Source organism: Festucalex cinctus, chromosome 20, assembly GCF_051991245.1.
Source record: "Festucalex cinctus isolate MCC-2025b chromosome 20, RoL_Fcin_1.0, whole genome shotgun sequence".
NCBI lineage: Eukaryota > Metazoa > Chordata > Actinopteri > Syngnathiformes > Syngnathidae > Festucalex > Festucalex cinctus.
In genome coordinates, this window is record NC_135430.1 from 13,307,676 (window position 1) to 13,331,604 (window position 23,929).

Sequence of the window (23,929 nt, forward strand, 5' to 3'; positions counted from 1 at the left end):
AAAATAGACACAAATGTTGATTCAACATAAAGATGATCAGTCCACTTTCAAGGACGATAACATCGGATATTTAACACTGCGATGCTGAAATTCCGAGTATTTGAACAATTTTAAATTAAAAAGATGATCTCAACGACTCAATTTATAATTATAAAAATAATTATGCATCAATTTGATAATCAGTTAGTTGTCAATCGTTGCGCCGCTAAATAGAAATGATAATCTAAGTAATCAATGAAAATCTCTTAGATTTTATTACATTTTTCACAATAAATTAAAAAGGCAATTTTCTGAGTTGACAAAAATCCATTCACACAGGACATTTTTTTTTCCCTCAGATTTTTGTTACAGAAAAGATGAATGTTCAAAGAGGCACATGACAAACCTTCAAGTAACCGACTTAATTCCAACAAAACTGACAGGGAGTTCCGCTGACCTGTTTTATATTTCTGCTGTGCAAAATACAAAAATAGAAAATTATCGACCCACAAACACCTTGACTCGCGTCAACAAATAAATTCTGTCGAAAAACAGAATGTTGATTAGCACCAGTTGATTTCTTTCCTTTTTTTGTTCAGTTTTTCAACTGTAAACACATCAGATACACAAAGGACGATCCACATGCTAGTCTGATACAGCCAAAATGACAACTCATGATGAGCTCATTAAATACATCATGAATGGAAATGAAGATCAGAATAGGTGTACCGTGCTCACAAAATACCTTCCTCTTTTGTGTACCTAATGTGAGAATTTGCCACGTCCCTTTTCCAGTCAACACTCTGTCTGACAGAGATTGGCTTCATGCAATCACTCATCTTTTTAAAGCAAATAGCTTTAAAAATGCACATCTACAAAACATAGGGGCACAAAAATGCACTAAACAACCACAAGAAGCCAAGATCAGTCAAAAGTTTCAATTACAGTGGAATTAGACAGTTTTTTGTTGTTGTTAGGGGTCGATGAAGGACACAGCAATATAGCGTGTGCCGTTGGTGGTGGGTAGACCTTCGTGGAGATGAGTCAGTCGTCCTGGGTGCATGAAGCTCCAGCCTTTCCTCGGCGATTCTATGGAACAGTTGTACCGATGGAAACGACAGCCGCCACCCTAAGACGTAGCAACGCATGGTCAGTCTTTCTCAACCCCTGTGCTGTGTCATGTTAGCTAAACATTTCAAACAAAGTATATAAGGTGATTATATCACAATTTTGCTGTTACACAATGCTTTGACTATTGTTTGATTTTTTTTGTTGTGAGATTATTCTTACCATAAACTGTCTCGGCTCAAAAGTCGAGAAACACTTAATTTATAAACATCGTTTCAGTATATTGCCAGCTGTTTTACACCTAGTGTTACCTGAAAGTCTGTGTCTTTGTTATTGAGGGCAATGTTGATAGTGAAGGTGGAGGAGTCATGGTGGGGCCTCAGGTATGATTGCCTCCCAGGAGTATATTTGACGACAAAGTTCATGAGTGCATAACCCTGCAACGGGATGGAAAATACATCGTTAGTTGTTCGTGCTGTCTAGAATGTCACAGTGTGTTCGTAAAGGCAAGGGTTTTTTTTTTTTTTTTTGGACTGACAACTTTTTCTGCTTTTGAAGCAGTGGGAGTTAAGATATGAGATGTGTCAGGAAAGTTGCAGGACTGGTGTTATAAATATTGCCAGGCTGGGGCAACATCGCCTGACCAAGTTTTTCCTTTTCCCTCTTTGCCTAGCTAAAAAAAAAAGGCCATCTATCGGGCGACTTCAGCTGCCCAGGATCCCGGACAATCCTTCCAGATGTTATGGTGTAGCTGGGAAAGGCGGGATTACCTCAAAGTGTAATATTTGTAATTTGCATTTGAAATACTGCATATCTTTTGTGAAACCAGTTCTGGCACACCTCGTCGTTTTCCTCGAGGCTTCACAAACCTTCGTATAGTATCCGGAGAAAACTTTGAGCGTGACCGGCGCGATGAACTCTCGGATGAAGTGAAGCCACTCCTTGTCAAATCCGATTTGCTTCATGTGGATGTCGTCCGTCGGGACTGACTCATAGCCACCGGCAATCCGCTTGTCCTGTTCAACAACAAAAAAAAAAAAAAAAAAGCAAAATACATGAATGCTAATTGACACGAGAATTTGCTCAAGTCCATTGGACAGATCCTGCTGCTGCTTTATTCTTAAAATGTGCTGAGTCGCTAACATACCACATTCCCAAATTGACAGTTTACTTACTTTGGTGCTATAATGAGCCACTCTGGTCACTTTACTGCTTTTTATTGCAATTCTTGCGACATAACACCAACTATTGCTCCCAGAGGCGGGACTTTAATTACCAATGTCTTAACAACTTAAAGACATTATGGATGTAATCAACGCAACATCATAACCCCTTTTATGACTGTATTCATGCAGTGTGGGCAATCATAAACAAAGGCAGTCCAATTTATTCTCACATCTGGTCAATATAGGAACCCAGCAAAAAGCAGTACCTTCAAAGTTATGGCCCTCATCAGTCCATCAGACAACAAAGACACCCTCTCATTAAAAAAAAAAAAAAAAAGTTTACAGGTTTTCATGAGGGATGCCCCTTTGCGCTTGCTTCTTATTGCTGTTTGGTTTCATTTATTTATTCATGCAAGGCACCGTTTATGTGCAATGAGGCAAAAACATTGTATATTTTATTTTGAAATGAGAAGCTCTGGGCACGTGCACCTGGCATTAGCCTACTTTTTAGCCTCCATATACGCTGACATTTTGTAAATAAAAGATGTGATTGAATGATTGAAGACAAAATATAATGCGGTCTTCTGCTAAAACATGCAGTTCTTTGGCAACATTTAATTCGCCCCAATGCTTGACAATCTCCATTTTGGCTCATTTGCCATCCATCCACAACTCAGGGTAGATTTGTCACTCTTTAAAGTTCTACCAAGGCCCATGCTCCAAGTTTTCCACAGTCTTTGAAAGGTTATTCTTCGGCCAGAGCCTCTGGACTGTTTTTGCGATGTGTAATAGCTCCAACTGAAGATTTATTATACCCCTCCTTTAGACCATGCGACTTCCCTTCCACCAAATGCAATAAAAAACAAACGAGCCGGAGGTCAAATTGTCCAAAACGCTAATGAGTTTGGTTTATTTTGCATGCTGCTGGCAGACGCGTGAATGAAGAAAAGCCCAGTGTGAGTGTGTGTTGACTGCAGCGCTGTGTTCAGTGAGGCAGCGCTAACGGGACTGACCTGATGTTTGCCACCAGACCACGAGCCGTGGTTCTCCATCTCCTCCACTATTTCATCACAGGCCTTTTCTGTGAAGATCGGGAACCAAAACACATCTGGACAAGGCTGCAAGGCAAACAGACAAACGACTGACTTTTAAAGTTGCCTTCACCTTGAGTTGTTCGCAATGCAATGTGAATGGTTCATATGAAAAAAACAGATGGTGGAATTCATGTACGGCATTCAGTCGGACTGTATTCTTGTCTTAAAAAACAAAATACAAACCTCTTCCAAGTAGTTCTCAGTGAAAATTTTCATGTAGTTGGGATCGATGTATTTCTCCTTCCAGTCCTGAAAAGAGGACTTCATATTAGAGGCCTTTTGTTGGACTATTTGATGACCTGAATACCAGGCACCACTAATCCTCTCCCCCCTACAAGCCAGCGGGCACATCTCATGACTTGATTCTTTTCATTATGGCTACGAAGCTGCACAGGTGCTTACTAGTTAACTCTGTAAATCAAAGGTAACGGCTTTAGCGACTTACCAGGGGGTTTTCGAATATCTGCCACAAGTCACTGTTATAATGAGAAGTGTTATAATTGGCTGCGGAAAGGAGCCTTCCAAAGTCGTGGCGGTTTGTTAAGTACATGAAGACTCCCTGCAGCAGACAAGAAAGAGTTAGTTCAAATCAAAATGTACTCTTAAATGTCTCACAGGAAGGTCCAGGTACATTATTCATGCTTGTACGTCAACATAATTATCGGTTAGCACTCTGATTGCAAATTGTTTTTGCTTGTTTGACTTAGGTAGAGCAGAAACAGAAGCCATATAAATAATCTAAGATTATTTATGGGTGGTATAAGAGTGGCTTAGCACGGCTGTTGGTGGGATGGGAACAGTTGAGTGTGGGGGGGTTGGTGGGGTGAAAGGAAGGGCAGAACAGGGACAGTGGGGGTGCAATCCTCGGAGCAATATTCCCTTCTGTAAGAAGGGAGTTTTTGGACTCAAAATCAGACTAGGCTTTGATTATTGCTGCAATTGCCAAATGTCCGTCATAAAGAGCTGTGATGTTTGCACAGGTGGATTACAATGTATGAATGGAGCCTAGTCTGATATTGGTCGGTGTATCGAGATGAAGCAGCCGATTTAACGGTCAAGCATCAGGACAGGGCTCGAATATTCTTTCTCCTCCTTGATTCTTGTGACAACACAACTACTTAAGCTTCAGAACAACCTAAACAGCTGTTTTGTTCAACATCAACTCGACAATGACGTACTGATGTTACCGAAGACCTAATACAGAATACTGAACGAACTACTTCAGCATCCACCCGGACTTTATAACAAGCCGAAGCTTGGAATGGCTTCTGAGTGCTAACCCGTCGGAAATGGATGTTTCAGATAACAACAGTAATCAAAACAAATGGAAACCTTTGGGGGCCTGAGCATATGGAATGATTCCGGAGAAGGGGACTCTTTTTCTCTCTGACTGGTCTAAAACGAAGGAGAAGCATCATGTCAATAGGATAACATGAGTTATTATTTCAGATGAAGACACATGGTAACAAGGCATCATGAGGAAATGCGCCTGCGTGGGAAGAGAAGCAAGATTCCCTCTGAAGCTGATGTTTTGTTACATTGTCAGGAACACGTGCAGGACTGCAAAAGACATCAAGTTGGAATGAGATTTGATGTAGTGCCGTGCACTGGTGACATGTCAACAGTTTGTAGCAATGAGAATAAACAGTTTGTTTGTTAGAAAGTGAAAAGGAGAACTCAGGTTTAGAAAATAGGAGCTTGTGGCCAGAAAAGACAGAAATGGGGGGAATGATGGAATACAACGACAACACAAAGATGATTACCATGAACACACTACCATCATGCTGTCACAACACATAAGAGCATTTCAAATATATACTTGCCATTTATCACCTTCCATTGCACTGTTGGCTTTTATAGGGTTATGATTCATAGCATTTATATGTCTCAAATGTATTTGGAGAAACATAAATACTTCTACATTAAAAGTTGTCCTTACCAGATCTCTGGTGTGTTTACATAAAGCCATATCAGGGTCCAACTTCTCTAGAACAAAGTAGTTCTTTTCTTTCAACTCATTCCTCAAAACAGACCCCTGGACCAGGTAGATATGCGCCATGTAAGGAATGTTCCACACACCCCTGGAAATAACGCAACGTAGAGAAATGAGGCAGTCTTCACGCTATTGCCACTCAAATGTGCGTTGCTGACATTCATGTCGAGATTTCTTATTCAAATCCACAAGCCACGTGTTTAAAGATGTGTGGTATGGTTTTCACTTGGTAGATTCATTTATTCACTTGGTCATTTGTCAGGATGGAATTTAGTGATTGTATGCCATCTGCTACTCACTATAGCGGACTTTGTGTATTTCTAGCCAACGAGTGATGATGCGGGATGCATACGATTCATCGTACTTACACTCGTTTTCTCTGCACAATATCGACGTAATCTTCCGAGCGGGCGTAGTAACCATCCAGACTCAAAGCTCCCCAGAAGTTGGACCACAGCTTGTTGTGGCGAGTGACGAGGGGGCCGATTAACTTCCTGTGTGGAGGCAAGATGAGGAGAGGTTGCATGATATTTTTTTTTAGAGGGCAGAAAATGTTTCCTTTATATCTCAGTATGCGATATACAAAGGTAGAGCATTTCAAGGAGAAATATGTGCTAAAGTCGTGGCCATAATAGTAGTAGTATATCACCATAATCCCCAACCATAAGTTAGTATGTCCATCCCACTGATTTTAGCCACAAACCAAGCTACACACTTTTTATTGCAGATGGCATAAAGTTGAACATTACTAATTGAACTGTGAATCATAGTTCTAGTCAAGATGGTACTCCACTTATGCCAGAAGATTTTTTACTTTTCATTTGGCAATATCACAGTCAGCAGAGAATTCCCACACTCCCTTGAAATTAACCCAGGGCGACTGTTAGGTCTACTTTGCATGCAACGCTAAGCTCCAGCCACAGTGACTAGATGAAGTTCATGGGATGCTTTCTTTGCATTTTATGGGCTGCAGAAAGGAGACAGGAGTTTGCATGTTTGTTTTTTTGCATAATGCAAAGTGGCACTTCGGGGTTAGCGCAGTAGACTCTTTCGCCGTTTCCATGTGGTCGGCAAAAACAGGAAGCTGGCGCAGATTATTTTTAAACTCTGTCGCTCCACTGCAATGCGCCTGCGGTTTTACCACTTGGAGAATAAATTCAACAGTCTCATGAACTTAACAGCAACACGGGAGGTTTTTCCATTTTTTTTTTTTTTTTTTTACCTGTTCTGCTCAATGAGCAGTTTCAGAGTCTGTGCGTTGGTAAGCATCACGTCTGAGTCTATGCTGAAGTAGAAGTCGCATGTGGCATCCTGGCGGCAAAGATCCCTAAAGATACCGGGGAAAAGAAACGAGTCATTTTTCAAATCAATGGCTAAAAAATTGCAAATTAACAAACCATTAAAGACACACATTCAAATGTTTCAGCTCCATCGGGTGTTTCAGCTTCAAAGCATCAATTTTCAGTTATTGGGCATTTATTTATTTCCTGTTATTTTAATTTAAAAAAAAGTATGCATTATGACGATTATGACACAATATTAATTTATTCAATTTTGAAATTGGGCTGTATCATAACAAAATGTGGAAAAGTGCAATTGTTAAACTTTTTTTTTTTTTTTTTTTTTTTTGGTTAAATGTGTACATACATGGCCATGTTTCTGGCCTCTCCTTGGCTGAGATTTTCTTCTGGTCCAACGACCTTTAAGCTGCTGAACACGTTCCTATGTTCCTCCCAAAACTTCTGCATGTGCCTCTCGTGGTAAACCTCCTGAAAATTGGGCAGGCATTAACAGATTAGAAGGCCACGCAAAGGAAGGATGATTGAAAGTTCTGCTGACAAGTACTCACATTATTGTGAACAAAAACCTTGAGTTTATCTTTGGGATAATCCAGTGTCAGCAGACGCTGGAAGAACTCGGGAAGAAATGGCGTCGGGTGCTCAATGAAGACCCCGAGAAGCACATTGGGGTACTCCTATTGGAATTGAACAGAATAAAATGATGACATTTCAAACATCATGTCCAGCAAACGGAGCACTGTTTAGCATAAATCAGGGAAACGTTTGACACCTCACATTAGCTCTGTTTATAGTTTGAAATTGTGACAGATGACATTTTCATCAGTGGACCTTTTTAGTTTACTTTAATGTCACTTTTGCTGACAGAATTTCGACTATACTGAGTAATCGTTTGCAGTTATCTGCGATACATATATGGTATTAAATCACATCAATTAACAGATTTATTAGCGACATCTATGAAAGGTCCTACTGAAATTCTTCATTTCTGCTTGTGAATGCTTTACAAGAGCTCCTGTCCCACATTGCCACGTATGACTTGATATTCGAGGAAGAGCCTGTAAACACTCAGTTAAAAAAAAAAAAAAAAAAAAAAAAAAAAAAAAAAACAGAATTAAAGAGGAAACATTTTCCCAGGAAAGTGCTCCAGCCACGAAAGTTCACCCCGGACCGTAATTCCCTGTGACCAGTTCACAGCGAACGTCTGGGACAGGGATGAAAAGGGATGCAAGCCGAGGCATCTAATTTGAAGGTTCGCAATGTCTGGCTTTAAGGCACATGATGGGAGTCTTAAAAATTCTGCCAATGTGCAGGGAGGGGGGAAAAAAATACACTGAAGCAGACAAATGTCCACAGAATGTTTTTACACAAAATAAAGCATGGGGATGTGGCTGCCTAGCTTGTTATTGTCTTTGGCAGTAAACCTTGAATTGTATATAACAATTCCTAAGCAAAAACACACACAAAAACTCAAAAATAAAGCAGAACTTCCTTGTGAACTCCATCTCATCAATATACTGGATATTTATTTACATGACATGATCACCAAACGTTTTGCACAACAAGCGGCAGGAACAGTTACATATAATAATATGCTCAACAGGCCTCATTCACTAATAAAAATTAAATTACACATCTCTGGTAAAAGACATTTAACAGTCCGAAGAGCGTCTAAATTTGTTCAGAGTAAGAATGATTTAGGCATAGATTTGTGCATATGCAAATTAAATTAGGACAAATAAAAGCTGCTTGAAATAGAGTTGCTTTTCATGCAGCTGTCTTGAATCGGCTTTAACAACTGTGTTTAAGGACAATCATTTTACTGAGCTCTGAGCCTCGCAGGGTTCTTATGGCAAATTTGGTAAATCATTGTGGATCAGTTTTCTTAACTCATTCACTCGCAGCCATTTTCACTAAAGCAACCCCCTTCCCTCCCAGCTGTTTACTGGATTTTGACTGATTTTGCAAGGCCCACAGAATATTGTGTACTATTGCTATAAAAACATGGAACCTCCCAAAAGAAAGATTTGAGATTTGAGGTTTTTTTTTTCTTCTTTCATCAGGAAAAAAAGTATATTTTTATCTGTTTCCGTTTTGCAGCAATTAGCATTAGAATATAGCTAAGTTTCATCATTATTCACAAATCAGTTTAGAACTGTGGGGAATTTAGCTTGTTTTCAGCATGGCCCTGCTTGATTTCTTATACTCTGCTGCCACCTGCTAGCCGTTTTTCTAATTACTACCATTGCTTCACCCGTTCTCTGCAGTTCAGAGGCTGCATCAAAGTCTTCTTTATGCTCTAGCATTAAAAAAAAAATGTATAAAAACGTCTTTGAGACACTGACTACATTTAAAATAGAATATATTTATGTGTTTTTGGGAGCAAACTTGTAGTGGTATACAAAAATAGGATCAGAATTTTGCTTAAAATTTGGGTACCACTAAGCAGACACCATCACATAACTTGATATTATTTCCAAGTTCCTGCCATATGCTGCCCCTCTTGGCTGAACTCTGCCACATATTTTCCACATGACCACTATAACTGGATATTGTGGACAAAACCTATACTGAGAAACCCACAAAAAGGAAGGCCGGTCAGTAGTGACACCCCTTTAAATGAGCCCTTCAGAAAACCACAGAAGCCATATCCTGCACCACAGTGGTGCCGGGCTTTCTCTTGCCTGTGTAGTTTCCCTTGCACTTATGCTCTTTTAAAAGGCTCCAAAGGGTCCAGTTTGGTAAATAACCTATAATTTTTTTAAAGGAGGTGCGGGTGGCAACAACATGCAAGCTTATCTGTTGAAATGTCTGTCGAGACAGTCAGTGATGGCTGGTGGGTGGTGTTTCATCCTTTCCTACAGTCTTGTGTTGAAGATAAACTTTCCACAAGACCAATATAACACAAACTAAAATGAAGGAAAATGGGACCTACTTTCAGCTGATCCATATCCACGACATCATCATCACAGTGGCTGCAGCCGTGTTCATAGTTCCATGTGTTGGGCACGTAGTTGCCCAAGTAGTTCAAATACATCTGCGCGGGAGAGAATTCACATCTGGTTACAGATCATTAATGTCAGCAGAAGCAACAATTCAAGCATTTTTCCTGGTTCAGCAGATTTATTTTAATACGGGTGCTAAATATATCATACCCAAAAATTACACAGTAAACATCCAGTAGAGACAATTTATGTGAAAGATGCTCAGCATACGATTCTCACTTGCAGCAAGTTATAATGTTTTGATCATGACCTTAAAGGGGCTCAGCTATGGTATTGATGGAATGTTATCTACCATTTTGAGTTTATGCTGCACATGTTGAAATGTCTGGGTAGAATGACTCAACAGTTTTGGTTTTTAACACAGGAAGTCAAGATAAAAAGCCAGACGATGATCCAGAAACTGTTATTCCAAAGAACTGAGGGAAGAGACAGAGCGATTATGGCCTAGTTAGGGAAAGAGCGCTTCGCCCAATGATTAATAATGTGATGTGACTCATAAATAGAAAGGAACAGTGTTTATATTTCCTCACTCAGTGGGAAACTCATTACAAATGTTTGAGTCCGAGTGTCAACAAAAACGCGTCCGACTCCCCAACCCGTCATAGACGGGCAGGCTCAACATAAACAGCACCTTATTTGATTGGATTACCGAAACTAACGCATAAATTTTGAAGCGTGACTCGAGATGAAATGGTGCGTTCAAGGGAATAATTTGTTACTCACTTTGGTATTCCTGTTTCCATGGACTACCACTGGCAGAGAGTCGTATGCGGTGTTTCTAACTCTCACACTGTTGGTTCCAAATTTGAGAAGCACTTCGTCTGCCAAAAGCGGGAACTTGTGTGATCATCATAGCAGGTTATGGAAATTGACAACTTGTCTTTTTACAATAAACACTCTTTCAGAAGACGGAGTAAATGCACTTGGTAGTTCAATCTTGAAAGCCGAAAAGGGATTTCTCACCAATTGCTCCATTCAGGTTCTGGAAAATCTGGCACTTGTGGTCCAGCGTCATGTTGAGAGAGTCCTAACAGACGTGGATACGTTGAGTCTCATTTGGCTGAGAAAATGCCATTTTCATATTCTTAATTAGTTTGAAACACATACTCTTTGTATTGGGTCCACAAATATTTTAGTGTAGAAAAGCTGGTCATCATCATTGTCGTGAAGGTTCCACTGTGAAACGATTCGGTTTATGTATGGGGCATACCCGATTATACCTGCAAGTGATAAGCAGTGTGAAAAAACATTTTAGTGTAAAACGTGTGAAACAAATAAAAGCATATATATAACCAGCAAACAGATGGATTCAATTATGTCAGCCAGGACCATAAAGACTTTCTTATCCCTCAGGAAATCTGAATGTAGCCCACCATATGATTTGAATGTCTGACAGAAGAGCGTCGAGGACATTGTGTGCTTTTAAAACACAACTAAATTTATGTTCTCATTTCCATCTCCACTCCCACTTTCTTCCCGTCTGTTCGTATACCCCAAGGACACTGACCACATGTACTGATTGCAGGGTTGAGACTATCATTTAGAAAAAGCCCTCGGGAACTGTGAACAAGTTGACATGTCAGTTAATTGCTAAAAAGGAGAATGAAGTAAAAGTAAAACTGATATATTTATTTTTTTGGCGGGGGCACAAGTGCTTTTATTGTGTGATCCTAGCAATGGCTGGAAATGCTGGGAAAGGATTACTTTCAGGGATGATACCCAGCGTTTTGAAATGTAAAATTTTGTGATGGTATTGTTTGGTCTGTTTCGAGTTAAACCCAACGAGAACTAATATAAAGTATTTTTTTTTTTTTTTTATTAGTTGCATTGGTTTTGGAATATTAACTCATTCACTCCCAGCCATTTTCACAGAAGCAGTCCTGTTCGCTCCCGGCTGTTTTATTGGATTTTGACTGATTTTGCAAGGCCCACAGAATATTGTGTTCTATTGCTATAAAAGCATGGAACCTATCAAAAGAAAGATTAAAGTCTCTTCTTTCATCAGGAAAAAAAGTATGTTTCTATCTGTTTTCGTTTTGCAGCAATTAGCATTCGAAGAGAGCTAAGTTTCATCAGTTTTCACAAATCTATTTAAAATTTTAAGTAATTGAGCTTTTTTTCTACATGGCCCTGGTTGATCTCCTTTGCTCTGCTGCCACCTGCTGGCCGTTTGTGTAATAACTACCATTTCTGCAACCGTTCTTTGCAGTTGAGAGGCTGCATCAAAGCCTTCTGTATGCTCAAGCATAAAAAAAAAACAAAAAAAAACGTATAAATACGTCTTTGGGACACTTAGAACATTAAAAAAACACATATTTATACGTTATTGGGAGTAAATGAGTTAAAAAAAAAAAAAAAAAAAAAAACGTTGCCAATTGCCCAGTATGGAAAGTACCTAATGGCTAACCTAATAGTACCTAGAAGTCGCTAAATGACGCAATTTTCTTCCAAGGCAATTTGCATTTGCAATTTCCATGTTCGATATACAATGGATGCTGTTGGAGTGAGGAATAATGTCATGGGAGATGCAAAAAGTGAGTAAAAAACAAAGAACCCCAGAAAAATTGCTAGATTTGTCGCTAGTTGGTTAGCTCGCAAGAATGTCGTGGCTGTCGTCAAGTTGGTAGCACTGCAAACGCAGGCCCACATCAGCACAAACGGTGTATCTTGATCTAAACCTAAAACTGACTGACTGCACTCGACTGATTCAATTGGCTCAAACGTTCAAATGGTCACTTTGGTCGTAGCCATGAAAATGCTAGCGAGCGTACCCAACAATTTCATACGGCGCATTCGGGAAGCCAAGTCAAAGCCACATGTCATGTCGGTGAAAACGAACGCTGAAATAAGTCTGTGATCAGAGAGAAGGCGGCCAGGCTCCAGTATGGGAGGTCGCACCATGTTGATGACCACAGTAAAAGCAATAATTATGTGCTCTGGAGACCTAGCAGAAGCCATGACACTTGGACTACACTATGATCAATTATTTTAGGGTCCAAGATCTTTGTATGCAAAATAAATTTACTGTCTTATAATTCCAAGCATTTTCATGTTAAATTACAGTAACAGTCACAAACATTGGCCAAGTTGTGAGTTGTTCGTACTCTTCTGTCACACGAATGGACCCTGTTCCAAAAAAACAGTAATGTCAGTGAAAATATACGGTTTGTTTTAAAGCAAGCTATAATTATTGACATTTTGCGGTTTTGTGTTTACAAAAACGAACACGTGTGTGTTGGCATTCCTTTAAGCCATTCTACCACTTGAATGTTGAACTTGTCTCCAATAGTTGCAGTACAGTCTACAGACTATAAACTGTAGATTATGCTTAATCAGAGTTTGATTGTCAGGAAAAGGGTCTATAAAAAGCTTTTCGGTTTAAGTGGGTGTGAAATGATTGTAAAACTAGACTCCACTCATTTGCATCCTCCTGACTGGTGACTGGAATCTTAACTTGAGCAAAAAGTCAGCATTTCAAAATACAATGCAAATTCCTTACATATTTGGAATGTTTTGAAACTCACCTCCTGAGTTGAGGTACCGCTTGCCACTGCGGACCGACGGATACTTGTCAGCCAGTCGCTTATCTGGCCATATCAGCCCCTCTGCGGCAAAAAGGACTTTGTGATTGGCATGCTGGAACTTCCTGAGAATCTCCTCTGGTCCCCCAGCAAAGATAAGATCATAGCTAGAATGGGGAAAGGGGAAGATGAAATCCAACAGAAGCTTATTTTCCCCTTTAAGGTCAGCTTATCACGACTTTGACCCCTTCCAGATGGATACAAATTCTTAAAGGACATTTTTCTCATTGTTGAGCATTCTTTCAATGACCTTTTGTCAAACTATATTGATGCTTGCATGGCCTTTTTGGTCTATACATGTTTCCTGTCCATTATAAATCATCACACCTTGTTCTGTATACAATGACTCTTCATTATGGAGATTCAAAACTCTGTTTTGATTATTTGTACCTGTATTCCTGCCATTTTTGGGGATCTACTGGCAGAAAACAAATGCATTTTTAGTTATCTTATAACTTTAACAATACTTGTGTGATTTTGGTTCATAACCTTTCTGGCTTCTAACCATTTTGCAGGTGTACTTTTTTTTTTTTTTTTTTTTTTTTTTTTTTTTTTTTTTTTTTTTTTAAACTTATTGAATTGTAATACTCTTTTAAACATGGCGAAAACAAGTGTGTAAAAATTCAAGTTGGCCTAGAAAAGCCAAAACACATAGGCCCCTAATTAAATCTGGGATCTTTTTCTGATTTGAAATGTGGAAATGTTTTCTTAAGCAAAAGTGGTAGATAATTTAACCTTGGGGGCGAAATGGCATAACTGATAATTACTTGCAACAACTCCTCGGTGGTGTAGTTTCTAACGCTACAATCATAATCTTGAAACTTCTCTTTAAAGGTGAATCCTGTTTTCACAGTAATTGCTGAGATACTCGTTCCAAACGATCACTTTCTACTCGGTTGGCCATATTTGGCTCATAAAGTTGTCATTATTTCAAATCATATTCTAAGTATTCGTTACTGTCTGAGACAGACTCAGTGTGGATGTTTAAAAAAAAAAAAAGTGTTATGTTCCTGATATGCCCTCAATCAAAGCTGGGAAACAAATTGCCACATACCTATCTACAAAGAGGACCACAAGGTCCTCCTGGTCAGCTAGACCTTCCATAGCCTCCTTCAGTAGTCTGACTTTTTGTCCTCCACCAATAGAGCGGCCAACATCACCGCCCTTCCATTCTTCTCCCATTCCCAACACCTGTGACAGAACACATGCTGGTAGTCAAGTCACACATGGGACAGTGGGGTTATTTTTAATTAGGGACACATTTCCCCATTTTTGCATCTTAATTAAAGGAGACATTTTGGGTTTTGATTGAATTTCCATAGTAAGACAAAAAGATGCCAGTCGCTATTAGCCTTGGAAGTGAGTTTAAAAAGTATGAGTCAACAAACAGAATATTGCATGGCAGTGACTTTGAGGTATGGCACTAAAGCTTCATTTTTCTGCCATTTTTTTGACTGTTGAAATGTAAAATAATGAACCCTGACAGATGGGTGTGCTAAATGATTTGCAGCTTGCGCGCATTTCATTGTTTACCGAACCAGGTTTCATCAGTTGCTTGCAATGTTTTGCTAGAAATGTGTGTGCCAATGTAGCATTGTTAACTCAAGTGATGATTTTTGGAACAAGAAATCATATCTCACCTTCACAGTGTAGTTAAAATAGTTTGCAGATTGCATAAAGCGGCGGAAGCCATCTGTTTCTTCTGTTGCCACTGTTAGCACGAGCAATTTTTCTGGGGGGGAAAAAAATCATTCAACTATTATTTGACTCATAAAGTTAGCGCATAGTTGTTGGCAGAAAATGATTTGGCCATATACTGTGTTCTCAAACCAAGTGTAAGAATTCTGTTTCTGTGATGCGCATCCCAAAAACAGAAGACAACAGTTTTCAATGTTTTGGTCCTTAACTAATTAACATTTAGTGTTTGTTTCAATTGGAAACTAAGATCGATGCCTTTCGGCATGGATTGCTATCAAATTTCCATCCAAAGACCTCCCACAAACCACTGCCGTGATTTTCTGAAATCTGAGGTTGAGGAAGGGTGAAACCAAGTATAAATTATTGACACTGACCTTGCAGAGAGAGTTGGACTATACTCACTCTGTTGTTTTTTTGCATTTTTTTTTAAAATTTATTCTTTGAGAAACAAGCTGATTAACTCATTCACTCGCAGCCATTTTCACTGAAGCAACCCCCTTTGCTCCCGGCTGTTTTACTTGATTTTGACTAATTTTGCTAAGCGCACAGAATATTGTATTCTTTTGCTATAAAAACATAGAACCTAACAAAAGAAAGATTTTGATTTTCTTCCTTGATCAGGAAAAAAGTACATTTGTATCTGTTTCCATTTGCAGCAATTAGCATTAGATTATTGCTAAGTTTCATAATTATTCACAAACCTGTTGAAAACACTGGTAAAAAGAGCTTGTTGCAACATGGCCCTGGCTGATCTCTTATACTCTGCTGCCACCTGTTGGCCGGTTTTTGTAATAACTACCATTGCTTTAAGTGACCTCTTCAGGTCAGAAGCTGCATCAAAGTCTTTCTGTATGCTTTAGCAAAAAAAAAAAAAAAAACCCATAAAAATATGTTTTGGGGAGTACAGGACCAACTATTTAAAAATGTATTTACGTATTTGAGTTTGAATGAGTTAATTTGTTTAGAAAGGTGCAATTTGAGTGTCGAAAGAAGTACAACAGAACTACTCTTTAACTTTTTTCTTTTTTTTTTTATCATCGCTGTATTGCTTGTCTAATACAGTACCAAAAGCTAAAGGAATATAGATAGAAGCCCAAACCTCTAAAGTATATAAAACATACAATTAAGTCATTGGTTTGGAAAGCTGGTGGCAAACACTGGAACCGTGGTAATAAGCCTTCTATTTTTGTTGTTTATTTTGGATCGGAATGAAACCTATCCAACCCACATCCAATAATTCCACCACTAGTGACAATGATCGTCTCATTCCATTTCCTGCTATTCTGTCTTGAAATCTAATCTGTTACTGACTGGGAAACGAGTCCTGGCCTTACACTTAGTAGCATCAGGTGACACATAATAAAGGGTGAAAAAAAGTCAATATGAGTTGAATTTAACAACACTCCACTGGCCTTTTTGAATCACAGGCAAATCTGTAATGGCTTGAAGTAAAATGATCATGTCGTCATATGCACCTGGGAAACACGTTCTTGCGTACTGGAAATGAATGGGTCTTAGAGGGTCTGATATTCTTTGTGTACAGTATAGGCCTGGAGGGGAGGAACTTTCCCCCAAAGGGGCTATTGATGTAACTTGCAACGAAATTACAGGAAATGCACATTCCTGCAGATGATGCAACCAATTCAGTCAATAGCGAACAGGTTAATGTGCACTTACTCCCCTATGGATCTGTGTTTGTTTGGCAAGCGTGAACTAGTTTTTCACCACTTGATCATAGGTGGCGCTATATCCACTGTTCATAAAAAATGAACTGTGTGTTTTCTCTCAAAACAACTTCCTGCTGTGGCAGAAAGCAACATTAGCGGAGCACAGAGAATGGGCCACTGAGTAAATGCGAAGAAGGGTCAGATAAATAATGAGCTCCTGAAAGTCCATAGAGAGTTCGAATTGACGCAGGTGCAAGACAGTAAGCCAGGCCTGGAGTACTGCACACTGTCATCTGACCCCCTGACGTCCGTGTTGTTGTGAGAAGATGACCCCGGAAAAAAAAAAAAAAAAATACTTCAGCATGTTCCCAGAAGAGGTTTGGATCAAGATGTTTGGACAACTCCCTAACATGGTCTGTTAATGTAATTACAGCCAGATAAGTCATCTGAACCGAATAAAGGGAATTCATTGCCAGTATATCTCGTTCGCAGCGGTCATCGTGCTTTGGTAGCCACTTACTGAAAATGAACTGGCCCATCATGTCAGTTAGTAAGAATTAGCCTGACGTTTTCCACTAGTTATCTCTCCAAGATGTCCAGTTGCCTTTGATTCAACTTCATGACTTTCCTTCATGTAAACACGTACAGTAGGTGAACATTCATGCCAATGCTGTTTCTCCCGCTTGAATAAGCAACCGTCTTGGTTCTAAAAACAGATGGAACAGACACATTTCTATCCTTCACTGCTGAGACAAGACATTTTTGGAAAGTCTCTCAAATGTTCCATACACCGTTTCTAGTGGAAGAAAACTTGGGATTCACAATGCTCTTGTGCGAACAACGGATGGAATCCGTATATGTCAATATTATAACATTGCTTCGAGATGAAGCACAAAGCTAGCGTGGCATGATGTAATCTTTAGTTGTCTACTGTAAACAATCGGATTGCTCAAGCATGAATGCCCAGCCTTGATTATTTGTCTTTAATAATCAATTCAATCATTTTGTCAATTAATGATAATGATGCACTATAGAAATAATAAACCGATGACAATTTATGATGGCATGGACATGTGTGGGAGAATAAAATAAGACTTCCTTTATTGGCATTTTATAGTGCAGATGCAGCACAATTTGGGTGCAAATCTGAAAGCAAATCAAAAAGCACTATACACGCTATCAAACACTTTACTAAGACAACAATAATGTGAAATATCCAGTGAATAAATAACACCAACAGACGTATACTGTTGAAGTGAAGTAGTGTTCACAATTCCGCCCAAAATTTGGAGTTTTAACTGAACTCCATGTGATCCACTTGGCCTACATTTATTCTCATTCAGTCCTCTTAGACCTTGATGACACCCTGTTTTATATTACACTATAATGTGTCCGATTTGTTTATGAACTGCTGTTGTGCAAAGTAGTAGAGTAAATCTTGGGCTATTTAGCTCTTGAATAAGCGACTAGAAATGCTTCACTTCAGACACAGCAGAGGTTGAAAGGAGGTCAAAAGGCAGAAGAAGTAACTTTTTGACAAATGAGTGCTTAGTCAGAGTAAACGCGAAGTGTCCACAGAAGGTGGGGAATGTAGCTCTCACTGCTCTCCCTCTTGCCTAAGAAAGGCATTGGACTTTGAAGCTGCCCAACCACAACGCCCCTTTTTCTTTCACTGTACGGCTTTTGAAAGTAAACGTTCACACTTTGATGTGCAAACGGTGTGACTCGCAGTCTTACGCGAAATCCACGTAGACCGGAGGAAATGCGTAGCATGGGAACGTCTTCTGGACCTGGACACGAGAATAACACAATATTTCCTCTTTCACGAGACATCCGAGACGAAACTCCCTCTGTTGAATAGACTAGACGCTTGCATGTTGCCTGTAAAATATTTTTAAATCCCCCCGTTGGCCAGTTTGAAATATAAATTGAGCACAATTATAGTCAACAACAATACTCTCATGCTATATTTTTTTCTCAACTCAAACTGTAGACACCACATTTATTTTAGGCATACATCCAAGGTATTTCTAACTAAGCAGAATTCACAACAGCCAACTCTACACTCCCATTTACTGACTAACATGTCACTCACAAGGCCAGGCCACGTCTTTTAAAATCACAGACATCCTCCATCACAGATAGTATGCGACCCAAGTGGACAAAAATAATATCTGCTCATCACGTGCAAATTTTGTTGTTAAATAACTTTATTCATTGATGAGCTAAGTAGAATTTAAAAGGGTTTTGATGAAGAAATGCTGTGAAATGGCAAAAACCGAGAGCTTTTTTGGCAGAACAAATGAGTAACATAGCTACCCGACTACATATACGTGATGTAAGAATATATGTGAATGGCAATTGTCTTCATAGCAGAAGATTATATTTAATACTGCACATGGAACTCATTCACAACAAGCTGCACCCTTTTATTCTATTTTTTATTTATTTTTTTTGTATATTATTTATTGTCTGTTTTTGTTGCAATATGTGTCCACACTCCAACCGAGGATTACATTCAGCTGTGAAATGTTGTGGACTGTTGACATCCCTAGATGACCTCATCTAACTGGTGCAGAGAAGCTCAGAAATGCAATGGGGAGGGGGCGGGGGGGCATACTAAAGTACAAATACAAATCGCAACCTAATTTCCCTATTAGATATGTTGTGATATGCATACTATACATCTTGCACAAAATACAATACATTGTACAGTAAAGCTTCCAAATGCTATTCAATCTTTGTAACAAATCTGCTATTCCATTCGTAAGCCCCTTGACACGGACTGTAAGTTGAGTAAGCTACTCCATGTGTTTGTAATTATCTTGTCTTAACAGACAACAAAAGAACCAGATTGCAGACTGCCGTGACATTGTTTTGGTTGTCCACTGCACACAAAAAAATAATCTTTATTTTCCAATTAAAAAATCATTGTAATTCACGGAGAGCGCAGCAAGATCGTGACAGGAAAGCAATGTGTGTGAATTGCACGAAAAAGCTTTCATAGCAAATTCAGAATGTAAAAGTTGGCACACATTGCTTGGTTAACTGAAACCTTCAAGTTGAATAGTTGGTTGGGTTTGTGTTCCACATGTAATTTCACTTCCTTTGTCAGTTTTTCTGTCACTATTTGGAATAATTGTACTTTTCAAAAATCAAGGTTGAAAGCTCCCACCTTAGTACCACTGAAGTCGAATGGCCTGAAGTTGTACAATATAGCATTCGACTGAAATTCTAAGAAAAATATGTCTTTACAGAAGCATAACACTTTGGGGTTGCTTATTGTTGTCATTGACTTTTGCGAACATTGTGCCTAAAAATAGAACACCAGATATATAAAGCACACGAATAGCGGCCATGCTGCCAATTAGAATCCCCCCCCCCCCCCCCCTTTTTTATAAATTTCAATTGCCAGGTAATAGAACATACCGTAATAGAACATACCGAAGATAATATACAGCAAATTTATTTTTATAAGACAAAAAAAAAACAAAAAAAAAACTTGCACCTCTCCTTAAAAAAAGGGGAAAAAAAGGAAAACCATCTTTTTAAAGTCAGCTAAAATAGAGACTTTACATACTTAAAATTAAAAAAGAAACAGTCAAGACAATACAGTACATATTTGTCTTAAAAAGGAAGCACTGTGCAGACTTTTTGGGTGAACTACTGTTGGTGTTCTGCTATATGATTACAGGCGTTTTGTCTGCCAAAAGGGGTTGTTGGTGTGTTAGAAAGGAGCTGGAGACAATGGAGATCGTGATTATACATTTTGAAAACAACCGTAGGTGGAGTTTCCGTTTCTTCCCACAAAATTACAGTTAACAGATTTGCACCGTCTAGGAAAACTCGTCAATTTAGTGCGCTGAGTGTTTGTCACAGTCAACCACAGACATTGACCCCACATTGCAGGCTGAAAAGTTAATTGTGTTTTCATCGATTTCCTGCAGGATGGCATAACAGTGCTTAAAAAATGTTGTAGATTAGAAGATAGTATTGCGTCATTGGAAGTATTTCAAGCTACTTGTTGCAAGTGTCGATATTAGACAAATTCGATTGACAGCACTGACACACTCTTTTAATGCTTGCTTTTATTTTTGGCTATAGAAGTTTGTTTGATTCTCAAATGCATTCAAGGGTTTTTAACGTGTTTTGCCGAATCCCGCATATTTGCGCCGAAGTGATGTCCACGAGGCCAGTTCAAACCAGTCAAAGGCTTCATTCAGCCAGTCAAACAGTGGCCTGACGGGGGAGGGCGGTCGCTGCGCTCTCAATGTTGCGTTACTTTCCAAAACGGGCCTAGCCAACAGGTGGCCTGACCCTACAGAATCAACCCCATTGTGCTCCAAGTCATAGAGCAGCAGTGTGCAGGCAAATACTTGCATAGGTGGCATTTAGCAGACAGCCAAGTGCACCCTGCAGATTTTGCAGTCAGCTTAATAACATGTAGTTTGCCGGCGGCTGCCTCGCTTCTTATAATTTAACCCATCGAGGGTGTATTAACTGAACTTTTATGGGCTTGCCGTGTTGATGTGGCATCACATACTACCTTTAAAGCAGGAGTGGGAAACCTACGGTAATTGGGTTATGGACGGCCTTTGAAAAGGGACTTGTAAAAATAAATACAGTATACCTACTGTAGATCTATGAAATCAATTCATTGCTTGTCTTCCGTCTGGGGCTGTCACTAGATAATATTTTTAGAATTGATTCTATCGATTATTCCATCGATTAATCAAATAATCAGATGCAATTTTATTCCACATAAAATTGTATAAGAGAACTTTTTTTCCACTCAATTACAGTTATGGTTGTTTATTTAGTATTGCTTAGTGATAAAGACCAACAAAACCTCAACTCAGCAATATCAATGATTGGAATTGATGTTGTGCTCACCAACTTTTTTGAAAGTAATTCAATCATTTGTTTTGTCATTGTTTTTCAAACCAAAAATAAATGTTTACACATCTCTTACTTGAATTAAAAGCAAATGATATTCAGTCTACTTTGACGAAGGACTACAGAAATTAGAAAGTAATTACTGTTGTGAGGCTGAAATTGGAGGATTTGGACAATTTTAAACTCAATAATGGCTCTTAACAATTACTCGATTCTTAAAATGGTTGCCGATTAATTTGATAATCGATTACGTGTCAATTCATCGATTAATTTTGACAGCTGTAATTCGATCCAAACTTTCAAATGCAAAACAAATAGATGGAGTAGTTATCAGATAAGAGTTAGCTGAGCTTCTTCTCTTTCTTCTGCTAGTACGACTAGATTACTACTACTTACTGCAAATTCTCTTTTTTTTTTTTTTCGTTAAATTTTCCGGCAGCCTGCATGCCTTGTGGTACTATGCTGCCTCACATAGGTCAGTCTTTGTACTACGACGGGAATCTGGTTGGACTATCTCTCAATTTTTCAGTGGACGTAATCATTGCGTGTGTCATATTGAGAACATCGCTATTTTGTGATTATTTACTTTACACACATTTTAAAATAACGGTTATGTTTCACATCTGTGTTTAGTCTGAGTGGGTCTCAAACATCACACTATGCTCAACTGCCATGAAAAGTGCCAAATCCTCAATTTTAACCATCACATACACACTCACAGCTTTGACAAAAACACACTGACAAAATAGAGCATCCCCCTTTTTTTTGCAGCCAGTTGTGCTCCGTATGTGTTAATGAGATAATAGTTTTCAAAAGGGTCGTTAAATGTTGCTGTGGCAGAGCAGGCGCCTGTTCCTACATGTGTCAGTAGCATATTAAAACTTTTGTTGTCATCTAGAAATATGGTTCCTCCTCAGGAATACCGTTAAAATAACTCATGCATTAGCATAATGGTGACATATAAGTGCCATTTTCAGATAAATTGTGTGCCTTTGAGTAACCTTTGCGACTCTGGCTGACTTTGGCTGACTATAGAGTTGCTGCGGGGGATGGGAGGGGGTGATAGTCTGTTGTAGCAGCAATAAAAGCCATAAAAGTGAAGTGCTTCTTCACTTCCACATCACAAAAATGCTTGATGGTTATCAAACTCAGATTTATTTTTTGTGCAATTAGTGTAACGCATGCCCAACATTTGTGTGATGCATGTTGGGAGTTTTAACGGTGTTTTCATGACACATACATGTCAAGCAGTATACAATTAATAAATCCGTGATCATCGCATACTGCTTATTTGTGTTTGTGTGATCTTAGACCCCTTACGCAGATATGCAACCGTTCCCCCCGCCCGGTGTCTCAAACTTGCATCACATGCACATTGCTAGAATAAAGAAAGTGTGATCATGCGCCGCTTCTTACCGTTAAGAATAGGCGCAGTATCCCGGGGTGTGTCAGTGGACACGGCTGCGTTTATGTACGCCATCCAGCACGAAAACGCAATGTAAAACTTGAGGTACTCCATCACCGTTAAAGTGCTTGGTTCTGAATGAGGGGGACTGGACTGGACATTAATTGCCTCCAAGTCCAGCGAGAGGTGGTCCAAATCACAAACAAAACCCCACAAGTTTCTTTTTTTTTTTTTTTTCTTCCTTTACCGCCTGCACTGGTGATGAGGCATTTAATAAATACAGTAGTGAGGTAGGGGTAAAGTTAGCTCCCAGTTAGATTTTTCAATGTGACCTCCGGTTGTTAATTGCTGATGCAGCGTTGAGCGGTCCAGATGGAGCGAGCGCGTGTTGGAAGGCTCGGATGAGGAAGGAGGGAAGATAGCAGCAGTGCCTGACACGCCGACGTCCAGCGTGAAAGTGTGGCCAAGTTGCAGCTGTATTTGAGACCCCAAACGACCCTCCCTCCCCACTTCTCCTCTTTCCAGACTCCACACTCATATTTACACCCTCCCCCTCTCCACACCACTCCCCCTTCTTCCACACTACACTGTTCATTCTGTGGTGCAATACATAATATTGTGCATAAGGAAAAACTCACTTGCATGAAAACAAAACAAAGGGTGAGGCAGTATGGTGATAGTGGGTTAGCATGTCTGCCTCACAGTTCTGAGATTCAGGGTTCGAATCTCAAGTAATGATGTGTGATTGTGAAATGCGATTATTATTATCCCCCCCCCCCTATATGCATATGTGCCCAATGATTTACCAGCGACCAGTCCAGGGCGTACCCTGCCTCTCACCCAACAGCTGGTTTAGACTTGAGTTCACTGTAAAGTTCAGATGGGAACTTTCACCAGTTCTTTTATCTTGACTGCTCGCTATATTAGTCATAACAACCAGGAGACTGCATATTCTCATATTTACTGGATGCCAGACAGATCAAGTACACAGCCGTAGAGCTTTTTCTGTTGAATACGGAAGCATGTGTAATCAATTCAAAATGGTCTCTACTCTTATACTGTCTTGGCTGTCCACCCAC

At 39.4% G+C, this 23,929-nt stretch overlaps 2 protein-coding genes across 5 annotated transcripts in view; one reads left to right on the top strand and one right to left on the bottom strand.

Annotated features, from left to right (window-relative positions):
- Window positions 1-23,929, top strand: part of LOC144009466 (uncharacterized) — a 164,168-nt gene that overhangs the window by 20,146 nt on the left and 120,093 nt on the right. The window lies entirely within an intron of this gene.
- plod2 (procollagen-lysine, 2-oxoglutarate 5-dioxygenase 2) lies at window positions 236-23,318 on the bottom strand. Of its 2 annotated transcripts, XM_077509207.1 has the most exons (20): window positions 22,862-23,318; window positions 14,825-14,916; window positions 14,239-14,375; window positions 13,128-13,291; window positions 10,711-10,823; window positions 10,567-10,630; window positions 10,327-10,424; window positions 9,534-9,635; window positions 7,150-7,275; window positions 6,948-7,069; window positions 6,523-6,627; window positions 5,669-5,794; window positions 5,247-5,388; window positions 4,640-4,702; window positions 3,753-3,866; window positions 3,491-3,556; window positions 3,227-3,331; window positions 1,917-2,063; window positions 1,359-1,484; window positions 236-1,108 (listed from the first exon to the last, which is right to left on the bottom strand). In XM_077509207.1, exons 1-20 carry the CDS (start codon window positions 22,962-22,964, stop codon window positions 953-955), a joined length of 2,271 nt encoding a protein of 756 aa, XP_077365333.1. In that variant the 5' UTR covers window positions 22,965-23,318; the 3' UTR covers window positions 236-952. The 2 variants fall into 2 exon arrangements, with proteins under 2 accessions (XP_077365333.1, XP_077365334.1); XM_077509208.1 differs by lacking the exon at window positions 4,640-4,702.

Bases quoted from the DNA above. Each gene is read 5' to 3' on its own strand.
- plod2 (XM_077509207.1), bottom strand. From the start codon at position 22,964: ATGGAGTACCTCAAGTTTTACATTGCGTTTTCGTGCTGGATGGCGTAC. The intron at 13,292-14,238 runs GTATGTGGCAAT...TCCCCATTCTAG, and splicing joins GTGGTCCTCTTTGTAGATAG to CTATGATCTTATCTTTGCTG. The intron at 10,824-13,127 runs GTGAGTTTCAAA...TATCACTTGCAG, and splicing joins GCGGTACCTCAACTCAGGAG to GTATAATCGGGTATGCCCCA.